Raw genomic sequence first — 13,113 nt, forward strand, 5'->3', positions numbered from 1 at the left:
AGGTCATGAGTCTTTAAACAGCTGTGTATTTGTCATACAGAAGTGGATTTCTTTTTAATTGACCATATATAGTCAAAGTCAGGCTCGGCCTGGCCTTAACCACAAGCCTATTATGGTTCAGTGTCTTACCAAAGATTGGACAATCCCAACAGCCTCGCCTGTTTTGAATGCTAAACTGAGATTGTCCCTCTGCAAAGAAACAAAATGAGAAATTATGAATGAATGGGGTTTAAAATAAAGTCACTCCAACTTTTTAACATCTTGGATTGGTTAGGACAGTGGCATGAAACTCATTTTTGTCACGGCGCAGTTTCCCTTGGAGGGCCATGATGACTGAAACCATTTAAAAGAAATCAAGAATAACGGTTTATTCAACTTTTGTTTAACTTACTGTCATAAGGGATTTGGTAACAAGAAAATCTCTCATTTATTATGCATGAGAAATTTTGATTTTGGGAGAGATTTTTAGCAAGGACCATGGAAGTTGACATGTGCTTTCGTGGACCACATAAAATGATGTGACGGGCCAGATCTTGCCCCCCAGGCCTTGACTTTAACACATGTGGGTTAGGGGTAGTTTAGCTCATTAAATGATCCGATTCATCCAGAACATAGGTGTCAAACTCACGTCCTGGAGGGCCTCTGCCCTGCATGTTTTCCAAGTCTCCCCGTTGCAACACACCTGATTCAAATAAACAGGTTCAATGTCAGGCTTGCGCAGAGCTTGCTGATGATCTGATCATTTGAATCAGGTGTGTTGGAACAGGGAGACTTGGAAAACATGCAGGACAGCGGCCCTCCAGGACCTGAGTTTGACACCTATGATCCAGAAAGTATCACTTCCTTAATCTCAAAATAAATAGATGAATCCTGTATCTGAGAATTAGGTACAGTGTACCCCACCTTTTCATGACTTAATTGCAAGTTTACCAAATTTTGGCATCTCGGTGTGAAAAAATGCGTGGAATTTGCTCAACCTAATTTTGTCAAGTGGCTGCACAGAATAGAATCATCTGGATTTAGATACATGTTTGGAGTAGAAATACAGTCTACTTAAAAAAAAAAAGTCTCGATCCACGTGATTTTACTGTGTGCAATCACTTGACAAAATAAAATTGACTAAATTTCAACACTATTGTTTCTTCAGTGCAGTGTTGATGGGACATCTCAACAAAAGAGACTAGCTTTAGTGCTATGCCATCCATGGTCTTCTTATTCGTTCAAATAGGCTTGCGTTTTTTTGTTGTTTTTTTTTCCCCCGACAAAGGTGGAAGCTCTCCGACGAAGGCGGAAGTGACAACCGAAAATGTCAGCAAGGTGAGAGACTTTTCTCTTCACCAGAAAAAAGACCCTTGTCTGAAAAAAGAAACCTTAAACTTGGAGGAGTTGATTTTAGCCTAGGAAGCGGAAGAAGTGATGAGAGCTTCGTCGGCGCAGTTACACACGCACAGCATTATTTTTTTTTTTTGTCAAGCCGATAATGGACACAGCTCGTGTTCCTATTTGAACTCAGTTGCAGGGATACCTACAGTATTGTTGAGGCTAGTGAGTGTTAATGACGAAGATGTTATTCTACCCTTATCATTAGTCATAGTCCGGTCAAACTGTAGCGCATCATCCAGGAAGGTGTTTCTAATATTTTGGTTTTGTTGCAGTATGATGACTATGCAGTTATTGGAGTTGTGTGTCAGGTAGCGAAAACATCAATGTATTGTGAACAACATGATCCAAAAGGACCAAGCTCACCTTGTCGTCTGGGCTGAGGCTGCTATAAGGAATACGTGAGGGGAGGTAGCTGTGGTAAACGGCACAAAACGCGAGGCCATCCACCCAGCTGCTGCTAAAATTGGTAATGTCAATATTCTGTTGAAAAGGGAATACTTCAGTTGGTGTACGACAACTTATTGTAAAATGGCATACGGGAGAAGAAACACATCATGCCCTTGAAATATAGACCATAAACTCACCACTATTCAGACATAGCATTAGATATTTATGAAAACTGTGTCGACAAATCTTGTGTTGTTGTTTTTTTAATCTGTCATAAAAATGCAGGCTAAAACCTCTGCAACAAGAGGATGCCAACGCATTCGGCCGTTTGGCCAATCTGAAGCCTGAAGAACATCAGCTATGATAAAGGGATAAATGCTAACTTGAGGAAATACTTTTCTTGTCTACAAGGTAAATTCACATAGTGAATAGTATGCCTGTATTAAAAAGTAAATTTATCACAATCTTTGAAAATAGACGTAAGGCCCAAGATTTCAATCAGTTTCATAAAAGTGCATCTCCTATTCAGGGATGAATAACTGAACTGAGGTCAAGCTGGAAAGGTGGATTACTCCCTCGACTGGTCAGCAGTTCATCATTGGATGATTGTGAATAATTATTGTCCAGGAACAGAACAAATGCAAACAAGCCAGCTATGTAAGCCACAACTCTGCCAAAGACCAAGTACAAATTGTTTCAAATATACTGTGCGTTAGAGTGTCTTTAAATGTCAGGTAACAGCTTGTAAGCATTTACGAGCAAGCCGTTGTCATGTACTACTAACTACAATATCGACTCCAATTGTCTATGCTATATCAAGAACAAGAATCAAGGTTTACTTTGTAGCCTTGGGTTTGGCTCTGACACCAACGTAATAGAGAATTCCTCTTTGAGCCTCCATGACGACGCAGGAGCAGGTTGAAACCATCCTGGAACCTAAACAAGGCAAGTTTGAGACCTTCTAGTTAGATTTTGTTACATCACTTACTCTATGTGGGAAAAAAAATGTTTTGGCTTGATCGAATGAATTTTTAATGTGTAACCCATTCACTTGGTTGGTGGCAGGTCAGAGAGGGTTGAGTTGTACTTGTTTAGAGTTTCTTCACGTTTCCCTGCAATGAAAAGGTACTGAATTACGTAACAAGCAATGTTCTTTTAACAAATATACACAGTGCCAGAATGTGCCAAATAATGTCGAAGACAGACAACATGATCATGTAAAACATATACTTAACACTGAAAAAATACCCTTGAAATACACACACCTGTATCAGTGTTTGACCTGCTCTCTTGTTGGTCCAGGCTTCTTCGTCCTCTAAGTGGTACCAAATTCTTTGAAAAAAATATATGAAATTATTTCCAAGCATATCGCATGATTTGAAAACGATGTGAAGCAAAACTGTCGTACTTTGTTTATTGGTTCAAGTGTTGTGGAGGCGGTCGACTGGGAAGTTCCATTCTGTAATGTGAGGGAGTCCGAGTGCGCTGGTAATCGGGACAGGCTTCTGGAGCAATATCAGCACATGAAAAGAAATGGTTGATCAGAGGAAAGCTATTCCAGCTGTGAATTTAAGTACCGGTAGATATATTGCTCCATTTTCCGATCGAATGATTGACTGCGTCTCCATTTTTTTTCTCCAGACCTTCTGCTCGACCCCAGACAATGATCGTGTAAAGCTTAATAGAAACCGTTGATCTCACCTTGACCTCTCAGTGGCTGCTGTTCTTCGCGTCTCACCCGATCGCATCTCTTCCCTCCTCCTTTCCTCATTGGTTACATTCCTCAGGTATCGCTTAGTGACATCCACACAGTCCTCCCTGACAACGCTGTCAGTCGCACTCCCTGCCAGCCGGTACACCCCTCTCTCCTTCCCCCTCTGGCTTCCCTCACTGCTATCAGAGTTCATCAGAGGTTCGGTCTTCTCTCCTTCGCGGGCATTAGTTTTGTCTGGAGTCTGACTCAGGGTAGCCAGCCTCTGCCTGCTCTCCTCCAGCTCCCCTCTCAAAGTGACAAGCTGCATGTCGGTCTCCTTCTGTCTGTGCAGGGCAGCAGCCAGTTCCCTCTCCACATCTTTATGGGCCGTTCGGAGCGCAGTCAGCTCCTCTTCGGCCTCGGCTCTTAGACGGTCAGCCACTGACACGGCAACCTGAAGGTCAGCCTGGAATTGCAGCCATTCCGTCCGCTCACTCTGAAACAACAAGCAGATGTCTTGATGCGTTTCGATGAACTACCATGAATCAGCACGATGTTTTTCATCTTCGCTTGAGTGTTGCTAACGTGACTTTGCATGTGCAAAGGATACATAAGATAGAAATGTTGGCAATTTCTCATGAGATAAACTCCATCTATCGATCCATTTCCCGATCCGCTTTATCCTCACAAGGGTCGCGGGGGGGTGCTGGAGCCTAGCCCAGCTGTCTTCGGGCAGTAGGCGTGGGACGCCCTGAACCGGTTGCCAGCCAATCGCAGGGCACACACAGACGAACAACCATCAACGCTCACTCTCACACGAGGGACAATTTGAAGTGTTCAATCAGCCTGCCATGCATGTTTTTGGAATGTGGGAGGAAACCGGAGTACCCGGAGAACAAACTCCACACAGGAAGGCCAGGAACCAGGATCGAACCCATGACCTCTGCACTGTGAGGTTGACGCACCAACCACTCGACCACCGGGCCGTGAGCTAAACTCTTTAGAAAAATGTATTGACCACTGTTACGGACTGACCAATTTCACAAATGGCTCGGCTGAAGCTGCCTCACAATCTAGAGGTCCGAGGTTGGAGTCCTGGTCTTGTGTGGAGTTTGCACATTCTCCTCACGCTTACTCCAACTTCCTCCCACATCCCCAAAACAATGATTTTTAGCTTAATGGAAGACTAAAACAGGACACACCAAACTGAAACCGAGAGCTTCTTGGTCTAACAGTTTGATAAACACTTCTGACAAAGCAAACTTGCTGACAATAATAATAATAATACATTTTGAAAGCACTTTTCATAGTACTCAAAGACACCTTACAAAAATGTAATACACAGGATAAAAATGTATACTTTTAAGCAAAGTATACATGATTTAAGACAAACACATTTTGAAGGAGAAAAACAAAACAAAATAGGTAAAAGAGACGAAAAGGTGTTAAAAGCATTGCGGAACAGGTGAGTTTTAAGAAATGATTTGAAGGATTGGAGGTCAGTACAGTTGCGGATGTGTAGTGGCAGAGAGTTCCAGAGGGTGGGGGCGGCGACAGAAAAGGTTCGGTCCTCCCAAGGTTTCGAGTTTGGTCACGGGGACGGCGAGGAGGTTTGTCTTTGAGGAGCGGAGGTTGCGGGAAGGAGTGTATGGGTGAAGAAGGTCGGAGAGGTAGGAGGGGGCCTGATTGTGAAGGGCTTTATAGGTCAGTAGGAGGAGTTTCAACTGAATACGCTGGGGAACGGTGTGTGTGTATATGTGGAGCGGGGGGCAGGGGGGCTACTACTGTCGGCTACTATGCTCTTATACTTTTTTTTATCTCGTATGTGGACACCTTCGGCATGTCTTGGACAAAGCTATTCTTTTCTTTACGTATTTGCGTATTATAATCTGCAACTCCACAAAGAGGGGGGAATCTATCACTAACTACTTGCATTACTTTTTGGCCTAATATTTGGGTGAGATCAATGTGAATTCAATGATATGTTGTAGCGAGCCCTGACAAGCAAAAAGGTGTTTCTGTCTGGCATATGAGACCAACTATGCAAAAAAAATGTGTCTGTGAAACCACACATAAATAACAATTTAACACCGGATTATGAGGAAGGCTAATGACACGAACCATGTGTCATTAATACTTGTAGTCTACCCCATTTCAAAAGGGGGTTTCCTCTCTTTGAGGTGTTCCATTTAAACTACAAGATTTGATAACGATGGTGCCGAAATAGTTTCCGTGTTACGATTGTGTGATTAAATATTTAGAGCTATCGTTCAGGCGCTCTTGATATCATGGGCGCACCGGGCAGGGACAAAAAAATAAAAAATAAAAAAAAGGAGCAGTCACTAGTATCAATAGCAGAGCTGAAACAAGAACTCAAAGAAGAGGGGTGCATATTTAATGGCGGCAGCAGACAGACTGCCGGGCAATATAAGGCAGAAGGTTCTGAGGTTTGGTGAAGGGGCAGAGGTTAGAAGGTGAGTAATTAGATAAACAACGGATGGAGATGTGGAGGAGGAAGTAATCATGGAGCCAAGACGACGCTCCCTGGTCTGACCGGTGACTCAAGACCACAGCTGGATCCCATTATACTGTACGCACACATCTCACATTTCTTTTCTCGCCCCCACACACACATTCCTGATTCCTTTGCCTCACCACAAAACTCCATGATCAGTTGATCTGACGTTTCAGTTTTGTGCAATTTGGCACCCGATCCTGGAATCATGTCAAACAGCCCGATTAAGACTCAGTCCTACAATAAGTATTACAAAAAAGAATAATAATAACCCACACACTTGGGTTTGAAGGATCTTGTCTTCACGTTGTCTTGCTTATCTGGAAATGAGCACTCCAATCGGAGCACGTCTGTTTCAGGAAACAGGAAGGGGTGCTCCTCAGTTCACACTGAGATAAGGGTGTGGATCGTCAGGATGAACACACAGAGAGAAACAGTCCCGGAAGAGCTGACCCGTGGCCCACAGCAAGACCAGATGTGGTGTACAGTCACACACACACGCACACACGCGCGCACTTTTACTTTGACATCAGAATCTCTGGTGATCCTCGGAAAGAGTTATTGTTCAATCCACCTTTCTCTCGTTGTCTTCTCCACCCAGTTATTCCCTCTCTTTTGACACATACTTGGAGAAACATCTAAACTTTGGAAGTGCTTCTCTCTCCGAGCTTTCTTAAGTCTGCAATAGCCACCCAAAAATGATTGCATACCACCTCAACGAACCACATTGCTTGCACCTGAAAAGAATTCAGGAGATGAAACGAGCTGCATTGAATGCACATGGCCATCAAAATGAAAGGTGTCCCAAATCAGTGCCATGTTTTCCACACCGCATAATTCAGCACAGTGTTCGCATTCAACATCATGACTGCCTCCTCGCAGTCTAGACAAAGTCAACATTTTTTTCATTCCAAACAACGTTTGTGACCTCGACACAAACTTCAGCTAAGGGAGAAGAGGAATACGAGTGAATTACAGCAAATGTCTATCAGCGGTCACCTGGAACTGATTCCAAAGCTGTGTTTTGTAAAATATCCAGAAGGGGAACAAATATGATTACATAAGCAGAAATTGATTTTTTTTGTTTGTTTTTTTTGGGTGGGTTAGGACAATTAAAGACAGATGGTGCGCATAAGCACAGACAGATGGTGTATACGATGATCTACTTAAGAGATGGGCAACTTAAATGATGGAGGGGGCGACAATTATTCACCAGTTCTATTGCGGGACCGCATAGGACCATGCACTTCCGAACCAGATGTATGACAAAAATACAATTGTAAATATGAACAAAGTATGTGCATACTTGCAATATATGTGCTCTTTAAATACTGTATTTCATTTTTGATCATTCATTTTTCAATGCACGTATGAAAGATCCACGATCTTACTCCAGCAATAAAGGGTTGGAAGCAACAACAAAATAATCACATACAGTATTTTTTCTTCCAGTCCAAACGGCTCCATTGCATAAAAATTACCATTCAATTATGGCACAAAATTGCTGAACAAGCAACAAACATTATTTGCAAGAACTAATTATGCACACTTTTTTTTTGCAAAAATCAACTCACTCAAAATGTTAGTATTATTGACGTACTAAATTTGTCCTGCATATCATTCCAAATCCTCCAAAAATATTGACAGTATCAGGTCAATTAACATTGTAGTATAGGTCACACTAAGACCCAGTGTAAGTGCAACTAAGACATGTGTTCCATCTAGTGCTGATTGGTGATATTACAACTTAAATCTACAGTCGACTTGTCCAATATATGGGTGTGCTGAGAAAAAATATATATATATTTTAATGATTTATTTGAGAGGCTCTCTCATTTATGCCAACAAAAGTCTGATCCACACCATAAGCATGTTCAATATAAAAAGTAGTTTTAACTGAATTTGGTCAAATAAAATGAAACAAAATATTCATCCATCCATTATCCAAGCCACTTTATCCTCACAAGAGTCACGGGGGGTGCTGCAGCATATCCCAACAGTCTTCGGGCAGGGAAAAACCCTGAAGTGGTTGCCAGCCGATCGCAGGGCACACATAGGCAAACAACCATTCGTGCTCACAATTACACATAGGGACAATTTGGAATGTTCCATTAACCTGCCATACATATTTTTGAAATGTGGGAGGAAACTTGAGTACCCGGAGAAAGCCCAAGTAGGCACAGGGAGAACATGCAAACCTCACACAGCAAGGCCGGAGCCGGAATCAAACCCTGCAACTCTGCACTGTGAGGCGGACGTGCTCACCAGTTGCCCACTGGGGTCACCGCTGATTGTGTGATAGGTTGGATTTAGGGCATGTTCAGAAAGATAGGAAATGGATGGATGGATGCTTCATATCAGTAGGGCAGAAGTGCAAAATGGCTTGTTCATTTAGTTGCTCACTTGACGTGTGAGCTGCCACTCCATACACCGGCCTATTTGTGTAAAGTCACTTTTCCATAATATGTTTCCTTGGAGATTTTTTTCAAGAATCCACAGACACTGTGTAATGAATTGATTAGCTGACTAAAACGTACTGTATATCTCAATAGTTATGTTGAAATACTTATTGAAGTATGAAAGGGGATGAGAAAAAAAAAGACCTTTCACGGTTGAAAAACAGAACCTTATAAGGAAGTGGTAGAATGTGGGAAGAGATGAAGAAATCCCATCAGAAAGAGAAAAGTTTCACTTTTTTTTTTCAAGCTCTTGCGCACAGGAATAAGAATTGAAGGAAACAGAGAGGCACAATAGGGAGAGATGTCATTTCTCACAGTAGAAATCATCCATAGCGCATTTCCCTGCGTGTATTTGTGCCTCTGCTCCGTCTCACGTGCGCAACAGACGTAAAAACAAATGGCCAGTGTGATCAAGCGCATCATCCCTCGCTCCCTCCTCTTCCTCACTACACTGAGCAACACAAAAGAAGTTTTGTCTCCTGAACGGCCGATTGTGAAGAACCACCTCCGTACTTTTACTCCCCCTCTCCTCCTTTCGCCAGCTCCCCACAAAAAGGCTCCCAGGACAGCAGAGCAGACAGAGTGGGTTCATAAAGTCAGGCTTTGCAACTTCTATTGGCCCGGCAAGGGCCCATGTAAACACACTGTTGGATTGCCTCAATTTCTAATACACGGCTACCTCTCAATGTTTTTTTTTTCCTCCTGTGGTCTGTGCTGGCCCATGCAGGGATTATATTTGCAAGCCTCTGTGGGGATGTAGGAAAGTGGGCAAAAGAGGAAAGAGACATGAAACATGAAGGAGACTTCCAAGAACACAAATAAACATGTGTGCTGGGATTTTAAACGTAAAGTCAAGCGTCACATATATGCAAGTCAATTGCTTATCGTTTCCAAGAGGCAGGATGACCTCCGTCCTGGATTTTTACACTTGAATCTGCTGTATACATGGCTCAAACTGCTGCAAGCATAAAATATGTTTTAGAATGATTTACTGTTTCGCGATGATAAACGGTTCTTCTACATTATAGTAGATTACGTTTCTTTTTGTGCTTTTTTTTTCTTGAAGGTTTAGGCCAAATTTTAAATGTGTCACTTTTGATATATGTCATACAATCCCATGGCAATTGCAGATGGAAAAGCTAAGAAGGGAGGGCCCATTTTGTGTCATATTCCATCTGTTGTAACCTGAAGGAAGCTGTGAGCCTCGAGCTGCTCTCCTAAGGGAGGGGTCAGAATTGGAAACAGGAAATCACTGCAGATTACAACATCTTCAGAGGAGTGGGAAACATCTAAGCAAACCGAGGAATGTTTGTGGAAATGCCTTCTTAATGTGATGAAATTTTATTCGGACAAGAGTTATCTTCACTGCGGTATTCTTGTCAACTATGACAGTCCATCTCTGTCAACTTAACTCGAAATCAATGGCTGGTGAAACATTGAGAAGTGTAAATGCTTTTAAATCCAGGTTCAAAACTATCCTTTATTCCCCATAACTTTGATTAAAGTCTTTTGAGCATTATATCAATTTCATTGTCAGCAATTTTTGATTCCCTGCTTTGCTTTTTAATGCCTCGATCGTCAATGTGTTTAATTATTGTCAATGTATGTTTTTTTCATGATTCTTAGAAAGCGACTTTTGTTCTCTCTAAATTGGCTTTAGCGTTTTGTTTGTAGGCGTTTTTAGGTGTTGTGCTTTTGGTTGTGTGAAGCACATCGAGTTGCCTTGTGGATGAAATCTGCCACTGCAAACATTCGAACTGAACCTTTTGTTCATTTTTTTTTTTTTTTTGAACGTTCCACCGCTGATATATACACATGGCGAATCTCAACTCTGGTCTCGATGAAGTACGCCGGCTCCTTCCAACATTCTAAAAACTTTCATGTTACGTCAAATGAAGACTCAAAATTGCACAATGGTGTCAATCTGAGAGTGAAACGACCGTGACCCACGATGCCAAGCAGGCCCCTGTGTTTGCCGCCTCTTAGGCAAGCTCAGCAACCGTGATCCTCATGAAGACAAACACTATACAAAGTGCACTGACGGATGATTGAATACCATCTCACCTGCATATGACTCTTTAAATTCTTCACCTCTGCCTGGAGATGTTTCAGCATTTCTGATGGAGGAGAAATGTCAGACAATGTCACATCAATACAAAATTAAAAGTCAAAGAAACACTTTGCCCTTCTCGATGCAAGAAAATAATGAGCCTGTGATGGAACAAGAAAGCCGCACAAATCTTTTGCAGGTCTTACCTGTGACATCCGTGGGCCCATCATGACTGTCAGAGGTCCCTAATGTTATCCGACACTCGTCCAATAACCTCTCCAGCTCCTTGGACTGGACATCTCTGGCCTCTGGACCTGGCGAGAATGACTGACTCAGGCTGCCGTCCCTTTCTCTCCATTTTGGCCCGGAAGAGCTGCTCGCAGCCAGTGAGGAGCTACACGTAGACGATGGGTTCTTTGCAGGGCTGAACGGCGCACACTTGCCCTGTGCAACCACAGTCCGAGACGTAGAAATAGAAGGAGCCCCATTTCTGCCCGAGGTAATGTGTCCTTTCACTGCTAATGTACTTTCCGGCTTGGTTGACACTGGACTGACTGCTGAGACAGTTGCCGAGCTGTCCGAGTTGAGCCGTGGTGGAGGAGGCCTCCACTCAGGTGGAGGAATGGCACAGCTTGGCTGCGATCGCTTAACGCTGGAGGATGCGAGCACCGAGACAGGAGGTGAAGACGGAACTGCACTGGGAGATTTCGGTGTTATGGAGGGGAGGAGCCGGGGGGCACTCAGTACAATTCCAGGTTCGTCACTTTGTGGAGAAGCAGGAGGAGTGTGGAAACTATCCAATTGGTTCCCTGGAGGAAACAATCACAATTTCAGCAGTATGTCAGCACCTTCTCGCCGTAAAACCAGTATCGGTGTTGCTAGCTAATTTTACAGAGAAGGTGGGTGTATTTGTTGCTAAAGATTACTAAATGATGAAGATAACTCAATAGATATCTCTACACGTGGGGCATGACGCGGTTCAGGAATGCTACATTTTCAAGTGGAACGATTCAGTGGTATTGTGATTCATCACAGCAGACGATGTACCGATCAGCCTGTCAATCTCCTGCTCCATCCAAGAGAGCAAGAGAACAAGATCCCAAGATACTTAAATTTTGGGTAAGATCCCATCCCCGACCTGGATAGAGCACTCCATCGTTTTCCGACTGAGGACCATTGTGCTGATTGTCAGTCCAACCGATTCACACTCGGCTGTGAACTGCTCCAGTGAGAATTGGAGATCTCGGCTTGAAGAAACAACAGCACTACATCATCTGTAAAATGCAGAGGTGCAATACCAAGGCCACCAAACCGGACACCCTAAATGCCTCGGCTGTGCCTAGAAATTCTGTCCATGAAGGTTATGAACAGAATTGGTGATAAAGGGTAGCCTTGGCGGAGTCCAACCCTCAATGGGAATAAATCCAACTTAGTGCCGGCAATGCGAACAAAACACTCACATCGGTGGGAACGGGACCAAACAGTCTGTATCAGCAGGTTCGATACCACATACTCCCGAAGCACCCCCCACAGTTTATATACATGAACAGCCAAGGATCGGACTGCCAAGGTCCTCGTCTTTGGCTGCCGCCCAGTTCACTTTGCACCCGACCCTTCTGGCCCCTCCCATAGGTGCCGAGTCCATGGGAAGGGGGACCCACATTGCTTCTTCGGAGGTGGGACTCGCCAGTGAGTCCCACCTCAAAGCCTCGCTCCAAAAGGAGGCCCCGGTGACCCGCCTCCGGGCAAGGGAAAACACAGTCCACTGTTTTTGGTCATCATCAGAGTTGCTGAGCCGTGCTTTGTCTGGTCCCTCACGTAGGGACTGTTTGCCATGGGTGACCCTACCAGGGACATTAAGCCCCAGACAATTTAGCTCCTAGGATTATTGGGACACACATACCCCTCCACCACGGTCAGGTGACGGCTCACGGAGGGAGTGCTTCACCCCATTCTTTGTATTTGCTTCCACACTTTTGAAACAATAGTACCAAACCTCCATTCTACAATCTTTCAAAATCAGTGTTCTCAAAAAACACATCCACATTAAACATAAAGCAATACTTTTAGGAAAGGGAATGTGAATACAGTTTGAGTGGAGTGGGAAAAAAAGAGTTGACAATGGCCCAGTGAGTGTCTGCATCATCGGGAGATGATGTCATGGAGGAATGATGGGACAAAAATATTTTAATGGTCACTCCTCTAGCATGTTATCACTGAAAACACCATTCAGTGAGCTGCCCATGACGGTGGGAATTATTTAATAGGGAAATTACAGCAAAATCAATAAACCACAACATTCTGGGACACACAGACAGGCGACAGAAGCAAGAATTTCCAAATTTAACATTAAAATCTTAACTCTTTGGGGTCCGCAGGGTCATTGAATTTCGCTTGGCCCTCAGAATATACCACAAATCACTCACAAAGACATACAGATACACACTGAGCACTAACCAGATCTCCTTGTCCTTCTTTCTTCTTCTTTTTAAGACAAACGCATCATGGCTTGTTAAAAAAAAAGGGGATTTACTTTTAAATGACGTGAAAGCAGCAACTATGCAGCAACTCATTGGGAAAGAATGGGAGGATTGTTTAATAACTTCCTCAAGCCTCCCTTCCCTTT

At 43.4% G+C, this 13,113-nt stretch overlaps 1 protein-coding gene across 3 annotated transcripts in view; it reads right to left on the reverse strand.

Annotated features, from left to right (window-relative positions):
- Positions 1 to 13,113, reverse strand: part of LOC147196112 (uncharacterized) — a 36,709-nt gene that overhangs the window by 21,896 nt on the left and 1,700 nt on the right. For 2 of the 3 annotated variants that reach the window (XR_015102716.1, XM_086128060.1), the window contains exons 3-11: positions 10,694 to 11,296; positions 10,502 to 10,554; positions 3,472 to 3,959; positions 3,179 to 3,275; positions 3,036 to 3,102; positions 2,822 to 2,882; positions 2,610 to 2,706; positions 1,747 to 1,863; positions 130 to 189 (exon numbers count right to left, since the gene is read on the reverse strand). Coding sequence is in view for 2 of the 3 variants with exons in the window: in XM_086128060.1 (XP_085984186.1) it covers positions 130 to 189; positions 1,747 to 1,863; positions 2,610 to 2,706; positions 2,822 to 2,882; positions 3,036 to 3,102; positions 3,179 to 3,275; positions 3,472 to 3,959; positions 10,502 to 10,554; positions 10,694 to 11,296 (1,643 nt within the window). In the remaining variant the exon portion in view is untranslated. The remainder of the gene's footprint in view (positions 1 to 129; positions 190 to 1,746; positions 1,864 to 2,609; positions 2,707 to 2,821; positions 2,883 to 3,035; positions 3,103 to 3,178; positions 3,276 to 3,471; positions 3,960 to 10,501; positions 10,555 to 10,693; positions 11,297 to 13,113) is intronic. The other variant, XM_086128061.1, reaches the window with a different exon arrangement.

The sequence above is a fragment of the Hippocampus guttulatus genome, chromosome 13 (assembly GCF_054856545.1).
Source record: "Hippocampus guttulatus isolate MCC_2025c chromosome 13, RoL_Hgut_1.0, whole genome shotgun sequence".
NCBI classification, from domain to species: domain Eukaryota; kingdom Metazoa; phylum Chordata; class Actinopteri; order Syngnathiformes; family Syngnathidae; genus Hippocampus; species Hippocampus guttulatus.